The 25,563-nt window shown below is 38.4% G+C and overlaps 1 protein-coding gene across 1 annotated transcript in view; it reads right to left on the reverse strand.

Moving 5' to 3' along the window:
• The window catches only part of LOC144362329 (START domain-containing protein 10-like), a 144,659-nt gene that overhangs the window by 69,590 nt on the left and 49,506 nt on the right, over window positions 1–25,563 (reverse strand). The window contains exon 3 of the mRNA XM_085498185.1: window positions 18,569–18,672. Coding sequence (XP_085354311.1) covers window positions 18,569–18,672 — 104 coding nt within the window. The remainder of the gene's footprint in view (window positions 1–18,568; window positions 18,673–25,563) is intronic.

Consider the following 25,563-nt stretch of genomic DNA (forward strand, 5'->3'; position numbering starts at 1 on the left):
TTGGGAATGTGAATCTGCTTATACCTGCATGGTTGGCAATTGGGAATGTGAATCTGCTAATACCTGCATGGTTGGCAATTGGGAATGTGAATCTGCTTATACCTGCATGGTTGGCAATTGGGAATGTGAATTTGCTTATACCTGCATGGTTGGCATTTGGGAATGTGAATTTGCTTATACCTGCCTGGTTGACATTTGGAAATATGAATTTGCTTATACCTGCATGGTTGTCATTTGGGAATGTGAATTTGCTTATACCTGCCTGGTTGACATTTGGAAATATGAATTTGCTTATACCTGCATGGTTGGCAATTGGGAATGTGAATTTGCTTATACCTGCCTGGTTGACATTTGGAAATATGAATTTGCTTATACCTGCATGGTTGTCATTTGGGAATGTGAATTTGCTTATACCTGCCTGGTTGACATTTGGAAATATGAATTTGCTTATACCTGCATGGTTGGCAATTGGGAATGTGAATTTGCTTATACCTGCATGGTTGGCAATTGGGAATATGAATTTGCTTATACCTGCATGGTTGGCATTTGGGAATATGAATTTGCTTATACTTGCATGGTTGGCATTTGGAAATATGAATTTGCTTATACCTGCATAGTTGGCAATTGGGAATATGAATTTGCTTATACCTGCATGGTTGGCATTTGGGAATATGAATTTGCTTATACTTGCATGGTTGGCATTTGGAAATATGAATTTGCTTATACCTGCATGGTTGGCAATTGGGAATGTGAATTTGCTTATACCTGCATGGTTGGCATTTGGAAATATGAATTTGCTTATACCTGCATGGTTGGCAATTGGGAATGTGAATCTGCTTATACCTGCATGGTTGACATTTGGGAATGTGAAACTGCTTATACCTGCATGGTTGGCAATTGGGAATGTGAATTTGCTTATACCTGCATGGTTGGCAATTGGGAATGTGAATTTGCTTATACCTGCATGGTTGGCAATTGGGAATGTGAATTTGCTTATACCTGCATGGTTGGCAATTGGGAATGTGAATTTTCTTATACCTGCCTGGTTGACATTTGGAAATATGAATTTGCTTATACCTGCATGGTTGGCAATTGGGAATGTGAATTTGCTTATACCTGCCTGGTTGACAATTGGGAATGTGAATTTGCTTATACCTGCCTGGTTGACAATTGGGAATGTGAATTTGCTTATACCTGCCTGGTTGGCATTTGTAAATGTGAATTTGCTTATACCTGCCTGGTTGACAATTGGGAATGTGAATCTGCTTATACCTGCCTGGTTGGCATTTGTAAATGTGAATTTGCTTATACCTGCATGGTTGGCAATTGGGAATGTGAATCTGCTTATACCTGCATGGTTGACATTTGGGAATGTGAATCTGCTTATACATGCATGGTTGACATTTGGGAATGTGAATCTGCTTATACCTGCCTGGTTGGCATTTGTAAATGTGAATTTGCTTATACCTGCCTGGTTGACAATTGGGAATGTGAATCTGCTTATACCTGCCTGGTTGGCATTTGTAAATGTGAATTTGCTTATACCTGCATGGTTGGCAATTGGGAATGTGAATCTGCTTATACCTGCATGGTTGACATTTAGGAATGTGAATCTGCTTATACATGCATGGTTGACATTTGGGAATGTGAATCTGCTTATACCTGCCTGGTTGGCATTTGTAAATGTGAATTTGCTTATACCTGCATGGTTGGCAATTGGGAATGTGAATTTGCTTATACCTGCCTGGTTGACAATTGGGAATGTGAATTTGATTATACCTGCCTGGTTGACAATTGGGAATGTGAATTTGCTTATACCTGCCTGGTTGGCATTTGTAAATGTGAATTTGCTTATACCTGCCTGGTTGACAATTGGGAATGTGAATCTGCTTATACCTGCCTGGTTGGCATTTGTAAATGTGAATTTGCTTATACCTGCATGGTTGGCAATTGGGAATGTGAATTTGCTTATACCTGCCTGGTTGACAATTGGGAATGTGAATTTGCTTATACCTGCCTGGTTGACAATTGGGAATGTGAATTTGCTTATACCTGCCTGGTTGGCATTTGTAAATGTGAATTTGCTTATACCTGCCTGGTTGACAATTGGGAATGTGAATCTGCTTATACCTGCCTGGTTGGCATTTGTAAATGTGAATTTGCTTATACCTGCATGGTTGGCAATTGGGAATGTGAATTTGCTCATACCTGCCTGGTTGACAATTGGGAATGTGAATTTGCTTATACCTGCATGGTTGACATTTGGAAATATGAATTTGCTTATACCTGCATGGTTGACAATTGGGAATGTGAATTTGCTTATACCTGCATGGTTGGCATTTGGAAATATGAATTGGCTTATACCTGCATGGTTGGCATTTGGAAATATGAATTTGCTTATACCTGCATGGTTGGCAATTGGGAATGTGAATGTGCTTATACCTGCATGGTTGACATTTGGGAATGTGAAACTGCTTATACCTGCATGGTTGGCAATTGGGAATGTGAATTTGCTTATACCTGCATGGTTGGCAATTGGGAATGTGAATCTGCTTATACCTGCATGGTTGACATTTGGGAATGTGAATTTGCTTATACCTGCATGGTTGGCATTTGGAAATATGAATTTGCTTATACCTGCATGGTTGGCAATTGGGAATGTGAATTTGCTTATACCTGCCTGGTTGACATTTGGAAATATGAATTTGCTTATACCTGCATGGTTGTCATTTGGGAATGTGAATTTGCTTATACCTGCCTGGTTGACATTTGGAAATATGAATTTGCTTATACCTGCATGGTTGGCAATTGGGAATGTGAATTTGCTTATACCTGCATGGTTGGCAATTGGGAATATGAATTTGCTTATACCTGCATGGTTGGCATTTGGGAATATGAATTTGCTTATACTTGCATGGTTGGCATTTGGAAATATGAATTTGCTTATACCTGCATAGTTGGCAATTGGGAATATGAATTTGCTTATACCTGCATGGTTGGCATTTGGGAATATGAATTTGCTTATACTTGCATGGTTGGCATTTGGAAATATGAATTTGCTTATACCTGCATGGTTGGCAATTGGGAATGTGAATTTGCTTATACCTGCATGGTTGGCATTTGGAAATATGAATTTGCTTATACCTGCATGGTTGGCAATTGGGAATGTGAATCTGCTTATACCTGCATGGTTGACATTTGGGAATGTGAAACTGCTTATACCTGCATGGTTGGCAATTGGGAATGTGAATTTGCTTATACCTGCATGGTTGGCAATTGGGAATGTGAATTTGTTTATACCTGCATGGTTGGCAATTGGGAATGTGAATCTGCTTATACCTGCATGGTTGACGATTGGGAATGTGAATCTGCTTATACCTGCATGGTTGAAATTTGGGAATGTGAAACTGCTTATACCTGCATGGTTGACATTTGGGAATGTGAAACTGCTTATACCTGCATGGTTGGCAATTGGGAATGTGAATTTGCTTATACCTGCATGGTTGACATTTGGGAATGTGAATTTGCTTATACCTGCATGGTTGGCAATTGGGAATGTGAATTTGCTTATACCTGCATGGTTGGCAATTGGGAATGTGAATCTGCTTATACCTGCATGGTTGACATTTGGGAATGTGAATTTGCTTATACCTGCATGGTTGACATTTGGGAATGTGAATTTGCTTATACCTGCATGGTTGGCAATTGGGAATGTGAATTTGCTTATACCTGCATGGTTGGCAATTGGGAATGTGAATCTGCTTATACCTGCATGGTTGACAATTGGGAATGTGAATCTGCTTATACCTGCATGGTTGGCAATTGGGAATGTGAATTTGCTTATACCTGCATGGTTGGCAATTGGGAATGTGAATCTGCTTATACCTGCATGGTTGGCAATTGGGAATGTGAATTTGCTTATACCTGCATGGTTGGCAATTGGGAATGTGAATTTGCTTATACCTGCATGGTTGGCAATTGGGAATGTGAATTTGCTTATACCTGCATGGTTGGCAATTGGGAATGTGAATTTTCTTATACCTGCCTGGTTGACATTTGGAAATATGAATTTGCTTATACCTGCATGGTTGGCAATTGGGAATGTGAATTTGCTTATACCTGCCTGGTTGACAATTGGGAATGTGAATTTGCTTATACCTGCCTGGTTGACAATTGGGAATGTGAATTTGCTTATACCTGCCTGGTTGGCATTTGTAAATGTGAATTTGCTTATACCTGCCTGGTTGACAATTGGGAATGTGAATCTGCTTATACCTGCCTGGTTGGCATTTGTAAATGTGAATTTGCTTATACCTGCATGGTTGGCAATTGGGAATGTGAATCTGCTTATACCTGCATGGTTGACATTTGGGAATGTGAATCTGCTTATACATGCATGGTTGACATTTGGGAATGTGAATCTGCTTATACCTGCCTGGTTGGCATTTGTAAATGTGAATTTGCTTATACCTGCCTGGTTGACAATTGGGAATGTGAATCTGCTTATACCTGCCTGGTTGGCATTTGTAAATGTGAATTTCCTTATACCTGCATGGTTGGCAATTGGGAATGTGAATCTGCTTATACCTGCATGGTTGACATTTAGGAATGTGAATCTGCTTATACATGCATGGTTGACATTTGGGAATGTGAATCTGCTTATACCTGCCTGGTTGGCATTTGTAAATGTGAATTTGCTTATACCTGCATGGTTGGCAATTGGGAATGTGAATTTGCTTATACCTGCCTGGTTGACAATTGGGAATGTGAATTTGATTATACCTGCCTGGTTGACAATTGGGAATGTGAATTTGCTTATACCTGCCTGGTTGGCATTTGTAAATGTGAATTTGCTTATACCTGCCTGGTTGACAATTGGGAATGTGAATCTGCTTATACCTGCCTGGTTGGCATTTGTAAATGTGAATTTGCTTATACCTGCATGGTTGGCAATTGGGAATGTGAATTTGCTTATACCTGCCTGGTTGACAATTGGGAATGTGAATTTGCTTATACCTGCCTGGTTGACAATTGGGAATGTGAATTTGCTTATACCTGCCTGGTTGGCATTTGTAAATGTGAATTTGCTTATACCTGCCTGGTTGACAATTGGGAATGTGAATCTGCTTATACCTGCCTGGTTGGCATTTGTAAATGTGAATTTGCTTATACCTGCATGGTTGGCAATTGGGAATGTGAATTTGCTCATACCTGCCTGGTTGACAATTGGGAATGTGAATTTGCTTATACCTGCATGGTTGACATTTGGAAATATGAATTTGCTTATACCTGCATGGTTGACAATTGGGAATGTGAATTTGCTTATACCTGCATGGTTGGCATTTGGAAATATGAATTGGCTTATACCTGCATGGTTGGCATTTGGAAATATGAATTTGCTTATACCTGCATGGTTGGCAATTGGGAATGTGAATGTGCTTATACCTGCATGGTTGACATTTGGGAATGTGAAACTGCTTATACCTGCATGGTTGGCAATTGGGAATGTGAATTTGCTTATACCTGCATGGTTGGCAATTGGGAATGTGAATCTGCTTATACCTGCATGGTTGACATTTGGGAATGTGAATCTGCTTATACATGCATGGTTGACATTTGGGAATGTGAAACTGCTTATACCTGCATGGTTGGCAATTGGGAATGTGAATTTGCTTATACCTGCATGGTTGGCAATTGGGAATGTGAATCTGCTTATACCTGCATGGTTGGCAATTGGGAATGTGAATCTGCTTATACCTGCATGGTTGGCAATTGGGAATGTGAATCTGCTAATACCTGCATGGTTGGCAATTGGGAATGTGAATCTGCTTATACCTGCATGGTTGGCAATTGGGAATGTGAATTTGCTTATACCTGCATGGTTGGCATTTGGGAATGTGAATTTGCTTATACCTGCCTGGTTGACATTTGGAAATATGAATTTGCTTATACCTGCATGGTTGTCATTTGGGAATGTGAATTTGCTTATACCTGCCTGGTTGACATTTGGAAATATGAATTTGCTTATACCTGCATGGTTGGCAATTGGGAATGTGAATTTGCTTATACCTGCCTGGTTGACATTTGGAAATATGAATTTGCTTATACCTGCATGGTTGTCATTTGGGAATGTGAATTTGCTTATACCTGCCTGGTTGACATTTGGAAATATGAATTTGCTTATACCTGCATGGTTGGCAATTGGGAATGTGAATTTGCTTATACCTGCATGGTTGGCAATTGGGAATATGAATTTGCTTATACCTGCATGGTTGGCATTTGGGAATATGAATTTGCTTATACTTGCATGGTTGGCATTTGGAAATATGAATTTGCTTATACCTGCATAGTTGGCAATTGGGAATATGAATTTGCTTATACCTGCATGGTTGGCATTTGGGAATATGAATTTGCTTATACTTGCATGGTTGGCATTTGGAAATATGAATTTGCTTATACCTGCATGGTTGGCAATTGGGAATGTGAATTTGCTTATACCTGCATGGTTGGCATTTGGAAATATGAATTTGCTTATACCTGCATGGTTGGCAATTGGGAATGTGAATCTGCTTATACCTGCATGGTTGACATTTGGGAATGTGAAACTGCTTATACCTGCATGGTTGGCAATTGGGAATGTGAATTTGCTTATACCTGCATGGTTGGCAATTGGGAATGTGAATTTGTTTATACCTGCATGGTTGGCAATTGGGAATGTGAATCTGCTTATACCTGCATGGTTGACGATTGGGAATGTGAATCTGCTTATACCTGCATGGTTGAAATTTGGGAATGTGAAACTGCTTATACCTGCATGGTTGACATTTGGGAATGTGAAACTGCTTATACCTGCATGGTTGGCAATTGGGAATGTGAAACTGCTTATACCTGCATGGTTGCCAATTGGGAATGTGAATTTGCTTATACCTGCATGGTTGGCAATTGGGAATGTGAATCTGCTTATACCTGCATGGTTGGCAATTGGGAATGTGAATTTGCTTATACCTGCATGGCTGACGATTGGGAATGTGAATCTGCTTATACCTGCATGGTTGACGATTGGGAATGTGAATCTGCTTATACCTGCATGGTTGGCAATTGGGAATGTGAATCTGCTTATACCTGCATGGTTGACGATTGGGAATGTGAATTTGCTTATACCTGCATGGTTGGCAATTGGGAATGTGAATTTGCTTATACCTGCATGGTTGGCAATTGGGAATGTGAATCTGCTTATACCTGCATGGTTGACGATTGGGAATGTGAATCTGCTTATACCTGCATGGTTGACGATTGGGAATGTGAATCTGCTTATACCTGCATGGTTGGCAATTGGGAATGTGAATCTGCTTATACCTGCATGGTTGGCAATTGGGAATGTGAATGTGCTTATACCTGCATGGTTGACATTTGGGAATGTGAAACTGCTTATACCTGCATGGTTGGCAATTGGGAATGTGAATTTGCTTATACCTGCATGGTTGGCAATTGGGAATGTGAATTTGCTTATACCTGCATGGTTGACGATTGGGAATGTGAATCTGCTTATACCTGCATGGTTGGCAATTGGGAATGTGAATCTGCTTATACCTGCATGGTTGGCAATTGGGAATGTGAATCTGCTTATACCTGCATGGTTGGCAATTGGGAATGTGAATCTGCTTATACCTGCATGGTTGGCAATTGGGAATGTGAATCTGCTTATACCTGCATGGTTGGCAATTGGGAATGTGAATTTGCCTATACCTGCATGGTTGGCAATTGGGAATGTGAATCTGCTTATACCTGCATGGTTGGCATTTGGAAATATGAATTTGCTTATACCTGCATGGTTGACAATTGGGAATGTGAAACTGCTTATACCTGCATGGTTGGCAATTGGGAATGTGAATTTGCTTATACCTGCATGGTTGACATTTGGGAATGTGAATTTGCTTATACCTGCATGGTTGGCAATTGGGAATGTGAATTTGCTTATACCTGCATGGTTGGCAATTGGGAATGTGAATCTGCTTATACCTGCATGGTTGACATTTGGGAATGTGAATTTGCTTATACCTGCATGGTTGACATTTGGGAATGTGAATTTGCTTATACCTGCATGGTTGGCAATTGGGAATGTGAATTTGCTTATACCTGCATGGTTGGCAATTGGGAATGTGAATCTGCTTATACCTGCATGGTTGACAATTGGGAATGTGAATCTGCTTATACCTGCATGGTTGGCAATTGGGAATGTGAATTTGCTTATACCTGCATGGTTGGCAATTGGGAATGTGAATCTGCTTATACCTGCATGGTTGGCAATTGGGAATGTGAATTTGCTTATACCTGCATGGTTGGCAATTGGGAATGTGAATTTGCTCATACCTGCATGGTTGGCAATTGGGAATGTGAATTTGCTTATACCTGCATGGTTGGCAATTGGGAATGTGAATTTGCTTATACCTGCATGGTTGGCAATTGGGAATGTGAATTTTCTTATACCTGCCTGGTTGACATTTGGAAATATGAATTTGCTTATACCTGCATGGTTGGCAATTGGGAATGTGAATTTGCTTATACCTGCCTGGTTGACAATTGGGAATGTGAATTTGCTTATACCTGCCTGGTTGACAATTGGGAATGTGAATTTGCTTATACCTGCCTGGTTGGCATTTGTAAATGTGAATTTGCTTATACCTGCCTGGTTGACAATTGGGAATGTGAATCTGCTTATACCTGCCTGGTTGGCATTTGTAAATGTGAATTTGCTTATACCTGCATGGTTGGCAATTGGGAATGTGAATTTGCTCATACCTGCCTGGTTGACAATTGGGAATGTGAATTTGCTTATACCTGCATGGTTGGCAATTGGGAATGTGAATTTGCTTATACCTGCATGGTTGACATTTGGAAATATGAATTTGCTTATACCTGCATGGTTGACAATTGGGAATGTGAATTTGCTTATACCTGCATGGTTGGCATTTGGAAATATGAATTGGCTTATACCTGCATGGTTGGCATTTGGAAATATGAATTTGCTTATACCTGCATGGTTGGCAATTGGGAATGTGAATGTGCTTATACCTGCATGGTTGACATTTGGGAATGTGAAACTGCTTATACCTGCATGGTTGGCAATTGGGAATGTGAATTTGCTTATACCTGCATGGTTGGCAATTGGGAATGTGAATCTGCTTATACCTGCATGGTTGACATTTGGGAATGTGAATCTGCTTATACATGCATGGTTGACATTTGGGAATGTGAAACTGCTTATACCTGCATGGTTGGCAATTGGGAATGTGAATTTGCTTATACCTGCATGGTTGGCAATTGGGAATGTGAATCTGCTTATACCTGCATGGTTGGCATTTGGGAATGTGAATTTGCTTATACCTGCCTGGTTGACATTTGGAAATATGAATTTGCTTATACCTGCATGGTTGTCATTTGGGAATATGAATTTGCTTATACCTGCATGGTTGGCAATTGGGAATATGAATTTGCTTATACCTGCATGGTTGGCAATTGGGAATATGAATTTGCTTATACCTGCATGGTTGGCAATTGGGAATGTGAATTTGCTTATACCTGCCTGGTTGACATTTGGAAATATGAATTTGCTTATACCTGCATGGTTGGCAATTGGGAATGTGAATTTGCTTATACCTGCATGGTTGACATTTGGAAATATGAATTTGCTTATACCTGCATGGTTGGCAATTGGGAATGTGAATTTGCTTATACTTGCATGGTTGGCATTTGGAAATATGAATTTGCTTATACCTGCATGGTTGGCAATTGAGAATATGAATTTGCTTATACCTGCATGGTTGGCAATTGGGAATATGAATTTGCTTATACCTGCATGGTTGGCATTTGGAAATATGAATTTGCTTATACCTGCATGGTTGACAATTGGGAATGTGAACTGCTTATACCTGCATGGTTGGCGATTGGGAATGTGAATTTGCTTATACCTGCATGGTTGACGATTGGGAATGTGAATCTGCTTATACCTGCATGGTTGGCAATTGGGAATGTGAATCTGCTTATACCTGCATGGTTGGCAATTGGGAATGTGAATCTGCTTATACCTGCATGGTTGGCAATTGGGAATGTGAATCTGCTTATACCTGCATGGTTGGCAATTGGGAATGTGAATTTGCTTATACCTGCATGGTTGACAATTGGGAATGTGAATCTGCTTATACCTGCATGGTTGGCAATTGGGAATGTGAATTTGCTTATACCTGCATGGTTGGCAATTGGGAATGTGAATCTGCTTATACCTGCATGGTTGGCATTTGGAAATATGAATTTGCTTATACCTGCATGGTTGACAATTGGGAATGTGAAACTGCTTATACCTGCATGGTTGGCAATTGGGAATGTGAATTTGCTTATACCTGCATGGTTGACATTTGGGAATGTGAATTTGCTTATACCTGCATGGTTGACATTTGGGAATGTGAATTTGCTTATACCTGCATGGTTGGCAATTGGGAATGTGAATTTGCTTATACCTGCATGGTTGGCAATTGGGAATGTGAATCTGCTTATACCTGCATGGTTGGCAATTGGGAATGTGAATCTGCTTATACCTGCATGGTTGGCAATTGGGAATGTGAATCTGCTTATACCTGCATGGTTGGCAATTGGGAATGTGAATTTGCTTATACCTGCATGGTTGGCAATTGGGAATGTGAATTTGCTTATACCTGCATGGTTGGCAATTGGGAATGTGAATTTGCTTATACCTGCATGGTTGGCAATTGGGAATATGAATTTGCTTATACCTGCATGGTTGGCAATTGGGAATGTGAATTTGCTTATACCTGCCTGGTTGACATTTGGAAATATGAATTTGCTTATACCTGCATGGTTGGCAATTGGGAATGTGAATTTGCTTATACCTGCATGGTTGACATTTGGAAATATGAATTTGCTTATACCTGCATGGTTGGCAATTGTGAATATGAATTTGCTTATACCTGCATGGTTGGCAATTGGGAATGTGAATCTGCTTATACCTGCATGGTTGGCAATTGGGAATGTGAATTTGCTTATACCTGCCTGGTTGACATTTGGAAATATGAATTTGCTTATACCTGCATGGTTGGCAATTGGGAATGTGAATTTGCTTATACCTGCATGGTTGACATTTGGAAATATGAATTTGCTTATACCTGCATGGTTGGCATTTGGGAATATGAATTTGCTTATACTTGCATGGTTGGCATTTGGAAATATGAATTTGCTTATACCTGCATGGTTGGCATTTGGAAATATGAATTTGCTTATACCTGCATGGTTGTCATTTGGGAATATGAATTTGCTTATACCTGCATGGTTGGCAATTGGGAATATGAATTTGCTTATACCTGCATGGTTGGCATTTGGAAATATGAATTTGCTTATACCTGCATGGTTGGCAATTGGGAATGTGAATCTGCTTATACCTGCATGGTTGACATTTGGGAATGTGAAACTGCTTATACCTGCATGGTTGGCAATTGGGAATGTGAATTTGCTTATACCTGCATGGTTGGCAATTGGGAATGTGAATCTGCTTATACCTGCATGGTTGACGATTGGGAATGTGAATCTGCTTATACCTGCATGGTTGAAATTTGGGAATGTGAAACTGCTTATACCTGCATGGTTGACATTTGGGAATGTGAAACTGCTTATACCTGCATGGTTGGCAATTGGGAATGTGAAACTGCTTATACCTGCATGGTTGGCAATTGGGAATGTGAATTTGCTTATACCTGCATGGTTGGCAATTGGGAATGTGAATCTGCTTATACCTGCATGGTTGACGATTGGGAATGTGAATCTGCTTATACCTGCATGGTTGACGATTGGGAATGTGAATCTGCTTATACCTGCATGGTTGGCAATTGGGAATGTGAATCAGCTTATACCTGCATGGTTGGCAATTGGGAATGTGAATCTGCTTATACCTGCATGGTTGACGATTGGGAATGTGAATTTGCTTATACCTGCATGGTTGGCAATTGGGAATGTGAATTTGCTTATACCTGCATGGTTGGCAATTGGGAATGTGAATCTGCTTATACCTGCATGGTTGACGATTGGGAATGTGAATCTGCTTATACCTGCATGGTTGGCAATTGGGAATGTGAATCTGCTTATACCTGCATGGTTGGCAATTGGGAATGTGAATCTGCTTATACCTGCATGGTTGACATTTGGGAATGTGAAACTGCTTATACCTGCATGGTTGGCAATTGGGAATGTGAATTTGCTTATACCTGCATGGTTGACAATTGGGAATGTGAATCTGCTTATACCTGCATGGTTGGCAATTGGGAATGTGAATTTGCTTATACCTGCATGGTTGGCATTTGGAAATATGAATTTGCTTATACCTGCATGGTTGACAATTGGGAATGTGAAACTGCTTATACCTGCATGGTTGGCAATTGGGAATGTGAATTTGCTTATACCTGCATGGTTGACATTTGGGAATGTGAATTTGCTTATACCTGCATGGTTGGCATTTGGAAATATGAATTTGCTTATACCTGCATGGTTGGCAATTGGGAATGTGAATGTGCTTATACCTGCATGGTTGACAATTGGGAATGTGAAACTGCTTATACCTGCATGGTTGGCAATTGGGAATGTGAATTTGCTTATACCTGCATGGTTGACATTTGGGAATGTGAATTTGCTTATACCTGCCTGGTTGGCATTTGTAAATGTGAATTTGCTTATACCTGCATGGTTGGCAATTGGGAATGTGAATTTGCTCATACCTGCCTGGTTGACAATTGGGAATGTGAATTTGCTTATACCTGCATGGTTGGCAATTGGGAATGTGAATTTGCTTATACCTGCATGGTTGGCAATTGGGAATGTGAATTTGCTTATACCTGCCTGGTTGACATTTGGAAATATGAATTTGCTTATACCTGCATGGTTGACAATTGGGAATGTGAATTTGCTTATACCTGCATGGTTGGCATTTGGAAATATGAATTGGCTTATACCTGCATGGTTGGCATTTGGAAATATGAATTTGCTTATACCTGCATGGTTGGCAATTGGGAATGTGAATGTGCTTATACCTGCATGGTTGACATTTGGGAATGTGAAACTGCTTATACCTGCATGGTTGGCAATTGGGAATGTGAATTTGCTTATACCTGCATGGTTGGCAATTGGGAATGCGAATCTGCTTATACCTGCATGGTTGACATTTGGGAATGTGAATCTGCTTATACATGAATGGTTGACATTTGGGAATGTGAAACTGCTTATACCTGCATGGTTGGCAATTGGGAATGTGAATTTGCTTATACCTGCATGGTTGGCAATTGGGAATGTGAATCTGCTTATACCTGCATGGTTGGCAATTGGGAATGTGAATTTGCTTATACCTGCATGGTTGGCATTTGGGAATGTGAATTTGCTTATACCTGCCTGGTTGACATTTGGAAATATGAATTTGCTTATACCTGCATGGTTGGCAATTGGGAATGTGAATTTGCTTATACCAGCCTGGTTGACATTTGGAAATATGAATTTGCTTATACCTGCATGGTTGGCAATTGGGAATGTGAATTTGCTTATACCTGCATGGTTGACATTTGGAAATATGAATTTGCTTATACCTGCATGGTTGGCATTTGGGAATATGAATTTGCTTATACTTGCATGGTTGGCATTTGGAAATATGAATTTGCTTATACCTGCATGGTTGGCATTTGGAAATATGAATTTGCTTATACCTGCATGGTTGGCATTTGGAAATATGAATTTGCTTATACCTGCATGGTTGGCAATTGGGAATGTGAATCTGCTTATACCTGCATGGTTGACATTTGGGAATGTGAAACTGCTTATACCTGCATGGTTGGCTATTGGGAATGTGAATTTGCTTATACCTGCATGGTTGGCAATTGGGAATGTGAATTTGTTTATACCTGCATGGTTGGCAATTGGGAATGTGAATCTGCTTATACCTGCATGGTTGACGATTGGGAATGTGAATCTGCTTATACCTGCATGGTTGAAATTTGGGAATGTGAAACTGCTTATACCTGCATGGTTGACAATTGGGAATGTGAATTTGCTTATACCTGCATGGTTGGCAATTGGGAATGTGAATTTGCTTATACCTGCATGGTTGGCAATTGGGAATGTGAATTTGCTTATACCTGCATGGTTGGCAATTGGGAATGTGAATTTGCTTATACCTGCATGGTTGACATTTGGGAATGTGAATTTGCTTATACCTGCATGGTTGGCAATTGGGAATGTGAATTTGTTTATACCTGCATGGTTGGCAATTGGGAATGTGAATTTGCTTATACCTGCATGGTTGGCAATTGGGAATGTGAATTTGCTTATACCTGCATGGTTGGCAATTGGGAATGTGAATTTGCTTATACCTGCATGGTTGGCAATTGGGAATGTGAATCTGCTTATACCTGCATGGTTGACATTTGGGAATGTGAATTTGCTTATACCTGCATGGTTGACATTTGGGAATGTGAATTTGCTTATACCTGCATGGTTGGCAATTGGGAATGTGAATTTGCTTATACCTGCATGGTTGGCAATTGGGAATGTGAATTTGCTTATACCTGCATGGTTGGCAATTGGGAATGTGAATTTGCTTATACCTGCATGGTTGGCATTTGGAAATATGAATTGGCTTATACCTGCATGGTTGGCATTTGGAAATATGAATTTGCTTATACCTGCATGGTTGGCAATTGGGAATGTGAATGTGCTTATACCTGCATGGTTGACATTTGGGAATGTGAAACTGCTTATACCTGCATGGTTGGCAATTGGGAATGTGAATTTGCTTATACCTGCATGGTTGGCAATTGGGAATGCGAATCTGCTTATACCTGCATGGTTGACGTTTGGGAATGTGAATCTGCTTATACATGAATGGTTGACATTTGGGAATGTGAAACTGCTTATACCTGCATGGTTGGCAATTGGGAATGTGAATTTGCTTATACCTGCATGGTTGGCAATTGGGAATGTGAATCTGCTTATACCTGCATGGTTGGCAATTGGGAATGTGAATTTGCTTATACCTGCATGGTTGGCATTTGGGAATGTGAATTTGCTTATACCTGCCTGGTTGACATTTGGAAATATGAATTTGCTTATACCTGCATGGTTGTCATTTGGGAATATGAATTTGCTTATACCTGCATGGTTGGCAATTGGGAATATGAATTTGCTTATACCTGCATGGTTGGCAATTGGGAATGTGAATTTGCTTATACCTGCCTGGTTGACATTTGGAAATATGAATTTGCTTATACCTGCATGGTTGGCAATTGGGAATGTGAATTTGCTTATACCTGCATGGTTGACATTTGGAAATATGAATTTGCTTATACCTGCATGGTTGGCATTTGGGAATATGAATTTGCTTATACTTGCATGGTTGGCATTTGGAAATATGAATTTGCTTATACCTGCATGGTTGGCATTTGGAAATATGAATTTGCTTATACCTGCATGGTTGGCATTTGGAAATATGAATTTGCTTATACCTGCATGGTTGGCAATTGGGAATGTGAATCTGCTTATACCTGCATGGTTGACATTTGGGAATGTGAAACTGCTTATACCTGCATGGTTGGCTATTGGGAATGTGAATTTGCTTATACCTGCATGGTTGGCAATTGGGAATGTGAATTTGTTTATACCTGCATGGTTGGCAATTGGGAATGTGAATCTGCTTATACCTGCATGGTTGACGATTGGGAATGTGAATCTGCTTATACCTGCATGGTTGAAATTTGGGAATGTGAAACTGCTTATACCTGCATGGTTGACATTTGGGAATGTGAAACTGCTTATACCTGCATGGTTGGCAATTGGGAATGTGAAACTGCTTATACCTGCATGGTTGGCAATTGGGAATGTGAATTTGCTTATACCTGCATGGTTGGCAATTGGGAATGTGAATCTGCTTATACCTGCATGGTTGACGATTGGGAATGTGAATCTGCTTATACCTGCATGGTTGACGATTGGGAATGTGAATCTGCTTATACCTGCATGGTTGGCAATTGGGAATGTGAATCTGCTTATACCTGCATGGTTGACGATTGGGAATGTGAATTTGCTTATACCTGCATGGTTGGCAATTGGGAATGTGAATTTGCTTATACCTGCATGGTTGGCAATTGGGAATGTGAATTTGCTTATACCTGCATGGTTGGCAATTGGGAATGTGAATTTGCTTATACCTGCATGGTTGGCAATTGGGAATGTGAATTTGCTTATACCTGCATGGTTGGCAATTGGGAATGTGAATTTGCTTATACCTGCATGGTTGGCAATTGGGAATGTGAATTTGCTTATACCTGCATGGTTGGCAATTGGGAATGTGAATCTGCTTATACCTGCATGGTTGACGATTGGGAATGTGAATCTGCTTATACCTGCATGGTTGACGATTGGGAATGTGAATCTGCTTATACCTGCATGGTTGGCAATTGGGAATGTGAATCTGCTTATACCTGCATGGTTGACGATTGGGAATGTGAATTTGCTTATACCTGCATGGTTGGCAATTGGGAATGTGAATTTGCTTATACCTGCATGGTTGGCAATTGGGAATGTGAATTTGCTTATACCTGCATGGTTGGCAATTGGGAATGTGAATTTGCTTATACCTGCATGGTTGGCAATTGGGAATGTGAATTTGCTTATACCTGCATGGTTGGCAATTGGGAATGTGAATTTGCTTATACCTGCATGGTTGGCAATTGGGAATGTGAATTTGCTTATACCTGCATGGTTGGCAATTGGGAATGTGAATCTGCTTATACCTGCATGGTTGACATTTGGGAATGTGAATTTGCTTATACCTGCATGGTTGACATTTGGGAATGTGAATTTGCTTATACCTGCATGGTTGGCAATTGGGAATGTGAATTTGCTTATACCTGCATGGTTGGCAATTGGGAATGTGAATCTGCTTATACCTGCATGGTTGACAATTGGGAATGTGAATCTGCTTATACCTGCATGGTTGGCAATTGGGAATGTGAATCTGCTTATACCTGCATGGTTGGCAATTGGGAATGTGAATTTGCTTATACCTGCATGGTTGGCAATTGGGAATGTGAATCTGCTTATACCTGCATGGTTGACGATTGGGAATGTGAATCTGCTTATACCTGCATGGTTGGCAATTGGGAATGTGAATCTGCTTATACCTGCATGGTTGGCAATTGGGAATGTGAATCTGCTTATACCTGCATGGTTGGCAATTGGGAATGTGAATCTGCTTATACCTGCATGGTTGGCAATTGGGAATGTGAATCTGCTTATACCTGCATGGTTGGCAATTGGGAATGTGAATCTGCTTATACCTGCATGGTTGGCAATTGGGAATGTGAATTTGCTTATACCTGCATGGTTGACAATTGGGAATGTGAATTTGCTTATACCTGCATGGTTGACATTTGGGAATGTGAATTTGCTTATACCTGCATGGTTGGCAATTGGGAATGTGAATTTGCTTATACCTGCATGGTTGGCAATTGGGAATGTGAATTTGCTTATACCTGCATGGTTGGCAATTGGGAATGTGAATTTGCTTATACCTGCATGGTTGGCAATTGGGAATATGAATTTGCTTATACCTGCATGGTTGGCAATTGGGAATGTGAATTTGCTTATACCTGCATGGTTGGCATTTGGGAATATGAATTTGCTTATACCTGCATGGTTGGCAATTGGGAATGTGAATTTGCTTATACCTGCATGGTTGGCAATTGGGAATGTGAATCTGCTTATACCTGCCTGGTTGACAATTGGGAATGTGAATTTGCTTATACCTGCATGGTTGGCAATTGGGAATGTGAATTTGCTTATACCTGCATGGTTGGCATTTGGGAATATGAATTTGCTTATACCTGCATGGTTGGAATTTGGGAATGTGAATTTGCTTATTTGACCATGATGTGAAATGAGCATAGAAGAGAATTTGTAATTAATTGATTTAATTCAATCTCTAAACATTTTTAATTTCAAAACAAATTTTTATGAGTCAGGGAAAAATCATAAAATTTCATAGACCAGGGACAGGCAGTCAGAGTGAGTAAAGAGTTAACAATATTTTTGTACACAACAATCATTTACTATTTCATTAGAAAATAGGGCTATATAATTTTCACATAATAAAATTTGTGATTGCCAAGACAAATTCATGTCTTATTATTCTAAGTAACTGATTTGTTTTGTGCTGATACATATGTACAAGGTTGTGAGGTCAGAATGATATGCTTTAATGATTTGTATATTACCATATACAACCTTCATCAATTATTTCCTCATGTCTTATATCCCATGTTATTATTAGACTATTTTTTACTAAAGACACATTGACAGAAAATCAACTTATGTCCCAATAATATAGCATTCCGATGTTGTGAGAAGCAAGTATTTTGAATTGCATTGCCAAAACAAGTGGCATATGTTACATGTACATGTTAAATATAAGTTGGAAAGCCTATCTGTACAAAGGGGTTTCCCATCATCAAGAATACTGTATACTTACTTTGTGAAATATTGAATGATTAAATATGATATATTCTGAAGGAGTTGCTAGCCATGACCTCTGAAGTACAAAGTCACGATTTCTTATTGGTGATGGACATTTCACTGAAAAATGAAAAAACAAAAAACAGTTGAGCTAATTAAAAAGAAAATTGAAGAAAACTTAGAAATAACTCCCTTGTGCTGGAGGCATGAAGTTAGCACATGTGCTTCTATTAGAGAAAATGCAGCATGCAAATTGAACATCCCGTGACTGAACATAGAAATGTTTGTGAAGCTTAGGTTTAGTATTGGGGGAAAATATGGTACAATTATATTAATATAAACTGAACCATACCCCCCCCCCCCCCCCCCGATACTAAACCTAAGCTACACAAAATGTATTAATAATCAAAATAAACTATTAATATAAATTTTGTTTTCCGAGGACTATGAAAATCGTCCTCGGAGGGTGTGCATGTCCTCCGAAGTTGGTATATATGTATATTTTGGTCCTCGGAACATAAAGCAATGCACGCACGTGCACGCACACGCACGCGTGTACATACGCGTGTACACACACGCACACATACAGGTGTCCCATGAATTGTGGAGCCACCATTGAATTAACTTTTAATATAGTTGAATTAACTTTTAATATAGTTGCGATATGAACTTGATTAAAACGCGTTCCTATATAGGGTTGCGTTTTAATTAGTTAGTTTAATTAGTATCGGGGTAAGGTATGGTATAATTATATTAATATTAATATAACGTGAACCATACCTTCCCCGATACTAAACCTAAGCTTCGCAAACCTGACTTAAATTCCATTAAATATTAATATAAATTATGAAACATTGTGGAGCCACCAATTTGGGGCTCCACTTGTACAAAGGGCTCCACTTTGTTTGTGTATGTCTGGTCTACTGGCTCTACTTCTACTTCTACACCAACACACGCACACGTGCACATTCAGTCTTTAGAAGTCACTTTACTATTTCCAACCGTTTTTCAACAGTATTGTCTAGATTGAAGGCAGCATTTACAGTTCATTCAAAGTTGCGTTGGGATTACGTTGGTACAATGTGACAATGTCGGCAACGGTGATCTCTGGTCAGTGCACAACGTAGTCAAAACAAGTCATTGTTAATGACACAGTCCCCGTCTCAAATTTTGTGATCTGACATATCAATTTGATGCTGATGAAGTCATTGAGATTAGATTGAAACTTTTAATAGGAGATGGATTTGTAAAAAATTATGATTTTATAGTGCTTTTACACAAGAAATGGACATTGGGCAGTCGTATTGAATCAAATTACAAAAAACAAGTGGCGTATACAACAGATTGTTCATTTACATCAAAACATGTGTTCCGTGTAGTAGTAATATGGCCAAAAATAATCAAAGAAAGCTTAGAAAGAACTTCCATGTGCTGAGAGTATTGGAGACACATTAAATATAATTCGAAATTACTTAGCTGAAAACTAATTATGCAAATCAGAAAATTAATATGAACAGATTTGAGTGTAAAACTAATGAGGTCTGCACAATGTAACAGAAAATCTATGTTTCCAAGTTTAATTGAAATGTGATTAGAACCAAAAAATTATGAATTATTATGCTTATTAGGAAATTAATATCAACAGATTAATACCCCAAACTAATTAGGTTTGTACATTGTCCTAGAGCATCTTTGTACTAAGTTTCATTGAAATGGAATAATTAGTACTTTAGATATCAGTGTGAAAGCTGATTAATTAATATGTACAGATTTTAACCCACAATTATTCAGGTCTGTCTATTGTCCTACAGCATCCATGTACATTCATTGATATGTGATGTTTAGTACCTGAGATATCAGTGTGAAAGTTGGTTAATTATGGAAATTAGGTGATTAATATGCACAAATATTTACCGGAAACTAATTGGGTCTGCATAATTCTAGATTCATTGAAATGTGATGATTAGTACTTTAAATATCTGTAGAAAAGCTAAAAATTAATTATGCAAATTAGTTAATTAATATGCACAATTATTTACCCTAAAACTAATCAGGTATCTGCATAGTCCTAAAGGATCTATGTACCAAGTTTCATTGAAATGCGATGATTAGTACTCGAGATACCCGTGGAAAAGCTGAAAATTAACTAATTATGCAAATTAGGTGATTAATATGCACAAATATTTATCGGAAACAATCTCTGCATAGTCCTTGAGTAGGTAAGTACCAAGTTTCATTGAAATGTAATGATCACTACTTACTGTATATCAAATGCTGAAAATTAATTAATTATGCAAATTAGGTAATTAATATGTACTGATATTACCATAAAAACTATCAGGTCTGTGCAGTACCATATGACATCTATGTACCAAGTTTCATTGAAATGTGATGATTAGTACTTATATCAAATGCTGAAAATTAATTAATTATGCAAATTAGGTAATTAATATGTACTGATATTACCATAAAAACTATCAGGTCTGTGCAGTGTCATATGACATCTATGTACCAAGTTTCATTGAAATGTGATGATTAGTACTTGAGATATCAGTGGAAAAACCGAAAATTGACTAATCATTATGCAAATTAGGTAATTAGTATCCACGGATTTTTACCAAAAACTAATCAAAACCTAGCATTAGTTCAGAGCATGTATGTACAAAGTTTCATCAAAATCAAATGAGTGGTTCTTTAGATATCAGTGGAACAGTCATAGAACAGCTAAAAATTAGCTAATTATCATGCAAATTAGGTAATTAATATGCACGGATTTTTACCAAAAACTAATCAAATCTGCACATATGTTCAGAGCATCTATGTACCAAGTTTCATCAAAATCAAATGAGTGGTTCTTTAGATATCAGTGGAACAGTCATAGAACAGCAAATAATTAGCTAATTATCATGCAAATTAGGTAATTAACGAGCATGGATTTTTACCAAAACCTAATCAAATCTGCGCATTGGCCCAGAGCATCTATGCACCAAGTTTCATCAAAAACCGATGTATGGTTCTTGAGATAGCAGTGGAACAGTCGGACACACATACACACATACACACTAACTGCAAAGACTCCCATTATGTGCTTCGCACATGAGAGTAAAAAACAGCCGTTATTTGGCCATCTTTGATCTGATTATGAAACACACTGATATGTATGAGGTATGTGCCAAATACAAATGAAAATGGTACATAAATTGTGGAAATATAGTAGTAAGGCCAAAAAGTCAGATGGCTGTCAATCGGCCATCCTTGACCAGATTTTGAAACAAATTGTTATGGACATGCATCCTAACATGTATAAAGTACATGTATGTGCCAAATTTGAATGAAAACTGACAGAGCACTTCCAAGATACCGCATAAAAAAAAAAAACCAAGATGCTTGCCGTCAACCATCTTTGATTCAATTGCGAAATAAATTGTACTGGACATGTAACCTAACATGTATAATCTATGTACCAAGTTTGAATGACAACTGACAAAGCATGTCCAAAATACAACATTTTCAAAAAACAAGATGGCTGCCAGTCGACCATTTTGAATCGAATCGCTAAACCACTGCATGTGCATATGTCCCACATAAGGTACTAGGCACATGCAAAGAATGAACGGAATTGGTCCACAGGATTCTGAAATATTACTATTGACAGACTGACGCACAAACGGACGGACGAACAGACTCAGGAACTCACGGATGGTCGGGGACATGTATTCTAACATGTATGATCGATGTACTAAATTTGAATGAAAAGTGACAAAGCATGTCCAAAATACAACATTTTCAAAAAACAAGATGGCTGCCAGTCGACCATCTTTGATCCAATTGTGAAATAAATCGTCATGGACATGTATCCTAACATGTATAATCCATGTACCAAATTTGAATGAAAACTGACAAAGCATGTCCAAAATACAACATTTTCAAAAAACAAGATGGCTGGCAGTTGGCCATTTTGAATCGAATCGCAAAACCACTGCATGTGCATATGCCCCAGATAAAGTACTAGGCACATGCAAAGAATGAACGGAATCAGTCCAAGAGATTCTGAGATATGACTCCGGACGGACGGACGAACGCACAGACGGAGACCGAATTATAAGTCCAAGTTTTCGGACTTCGTCCGAACCGGGACTAATAAAAAGTATGATCATTTTAACACTCCTATTACAAGACTGGTAGGAAGTAATAATTTGGGGCAAGAGTATTCAGAAATTTGTTTTTGGCTGTTTCCATGGCAGTGGTGGGCCAGGATTTTTTTCCAATTAGTGACAGTACGACCTACCTGTCAAGTATGAACAAAATCAGCCAAGCCAAAAATATCATAGAGGAGTTAAAAGCCGTTCCTGGTAAAAAGTTACCCCAACTTTGAGGTAAATTTTCTCGGATATGAAAATATACATAAAAAAAACAGTAAATTGAGTCTACCAATATACATGTATGTAAGGCATTGTTTATTTATTACCTATATGTGATGTTTGAATAAAATTGAACAGTGCATTTAGTTACCAGAACAGCATTTTCACTCAATCTTTTTTTTACCAAAAATGACACATTTTGTCCCTGAAAGACACTTTTAATTACAGTTTAATTGTGAAATTGTGCCTAATGTAATGGTGATACAGGCTGACTAGATTATTGGCGGTACCTTTCCCATGAAAGTTGAGTATCTCTTGAGAAGCCATTGGTAAGATTGTCATCACATAGATTGGCACAAAACAATAAGTACTATGACAACTAACAATTCAAGAATCATGGATTATTTCACGCAATGTTAAACTGTGGAAGGTAAATGCAGTAAAACTTTGGAAAGTGCTAACCCCTTATGAAGAAAATAATCGAGTTTATATACATTTTATTTGATGAAAATGAAACCAGATTACAATTTCCAAAGCAATGAAAATATTAATAGTAATTAATTAATCTGAGTGAACCTTGATGTACATGACTTCTTTGTTAATCAGGTCTTAGTATATTACCAGGACCTGGGTTTGTTTCAACATCACCACTGGGCATCAGATTCATTCTCATGTTGTCAAATACAATTTGTTAACACAGTAAGGTTTATTATTTAAAATGTATTCATTGTACATAAAACAACGTCTGTTAATTTAAACAATTGTAAAAGCTATGTTTTCAGAGCAAGTACATGTAATAATTAAGAAAGCCAGTAGTGATAAAGGTTGGTCTGCTCATAACCTTCAATGGAGAAGTAACAATAATTGTTCGAAGTCTTTTTAGTGCAGTGATATTATTGCATTTCAATCATTATTAATGGGTATAAAATACTGTAAACCATTTAATTTTCACTTCTAGATATATTCAGGATTTTATGAAATTTGTGTACAACATTTCAATAAAGTCCCTGACACTCCATGTTGTAGGAACCCAGAAAAAATTGCCTTGCGAAATTGAAGCAGTTCACAGCACCACTGTAAAAAAAAAAAAAAAAAAAAAGTTTACAATGAGTATTGTCCAAGATATACACATGTGGGTTCATAAGACATATGAACCAATCTGAGTGGTTCTAGAGATTAGTATCACAAGATTTTACTCTCTGTGATTCAATATCAGTCCTATGTATAACGCTGTGTTGATCAGGGGAACTAATTGACAATGGCCCTACAGGTATCGCTGTGCAATCACAGTAGTTTTGTATTCTTCTTGCATTTCGACCATGGAAAAATATTTGTTTTTGAGAGTGGCCGAATTATTAGAAGAAAATCAGAAACTATTTTTTTTTAGTATGAATTCTAGTAACTGAAATGCAGGATTGAAAAAGAACAAGACAATACGCAAGATTGATAAACCTTCAGCGAGCACTCCTGAAATTTCAGATCATTGGTACCATGTTTTTGGATACATTCAATAACCTGATACATAAAACCACATTTTTTATTGCTCAATCACTTGACCCTGTATGGCACAAGATCGCAAGCTTCTGTCATAAAATTGGGTTATTTATTTGATGCAACGAAACATGCATTCACAGCAGACGGAAATTCGTTTGAAATGTTCCTGGATTTTTGTATTCAGTTTTCCATTTCAACCACCATCATCACTTAGTAAGCTGAGATCACGCATTGGGATACTGACTGTGCATAAATGCGCAGTGTATTGCCACCAGAAGACCGATTGTTTGAGAATATTTTGATCCATGACGCCATTTCAAATATTATATTAATTCACAGACAACAAAATAAAGATTTTCAATAACATACAAGTTTTCCCACAGTTGATGATTGTATGGCAATTACATGCCTTCGCCAGTTTCACTTTTGAAGAAGTTGGAAACAGATAACAGAAAGGGGCTACATGGCTACATATTTTTTTTTTGAATTTTAATCAAGCATGATTTAAAATTTTTTTTTTACAAATGTCCATTTCAGAAACAAAAACGATAAATGTGTAGGTAGGCATTTTAACAATGGCACAATTAATATAGGATGAAAACATCATTACCGATATAAATCATTCTGTTCAAACAATTAAAAATAAGATCACATTTAATTTAGTCAGTTTTCATAATGAAATACATAATAACATGTATTTATAAATTTGAATAAGGTTCAACGGACTTTTCATTTAGTGCCAGTTTATACACCATAAAACCTCTGGTTTAGGTGTCACACTCAGAGAAGAGTGAAAGGCCTTTGGTTCATAGGCACCTAGACTGTCGACAGTCCCTCTGGCCTTACGTGTGTGTGTGTGTGTTTTTTTTTATTATTAATATTAATCAAACGCCGTAGGCGTTTGCGAAATGCCGAAGGCATTTCAAGCGAGGGCCGTAAGGCCCGAGAGACTGTTATAGCCTGCTGCGCCACCACTCGCCACTGTAGAGAAATTCTCCTGTAGCGTACCATCATGATTGACAGGCAGAGTGATGTCATAAAAATGCTAACCAATCACAAGTCACGCAGTCCCAGGTCAACAGGAAGTAAAAAAAATTGAGCCACCAGACGACGCAATAGTTTATAAACTTCTTTCAGTGCACTGCTTTGAAGATGG

Source organism: Saccoglossus kowalevskii, chromosome 4, assembly GCF_978046115.1.
Source record: "Saccoglossus kowalevskii chromosome 4, keSacKowa6.1, whole genome shotgun sequence".
In the NCBI taxonomy this organism is placed as follows: domain Eukaryota; kingdom Metazoa; phylum Hemichordata; class Enteropneusta; family Harrimaniidae; genus Saccoglossus; species Saccoglossus kowalevskii.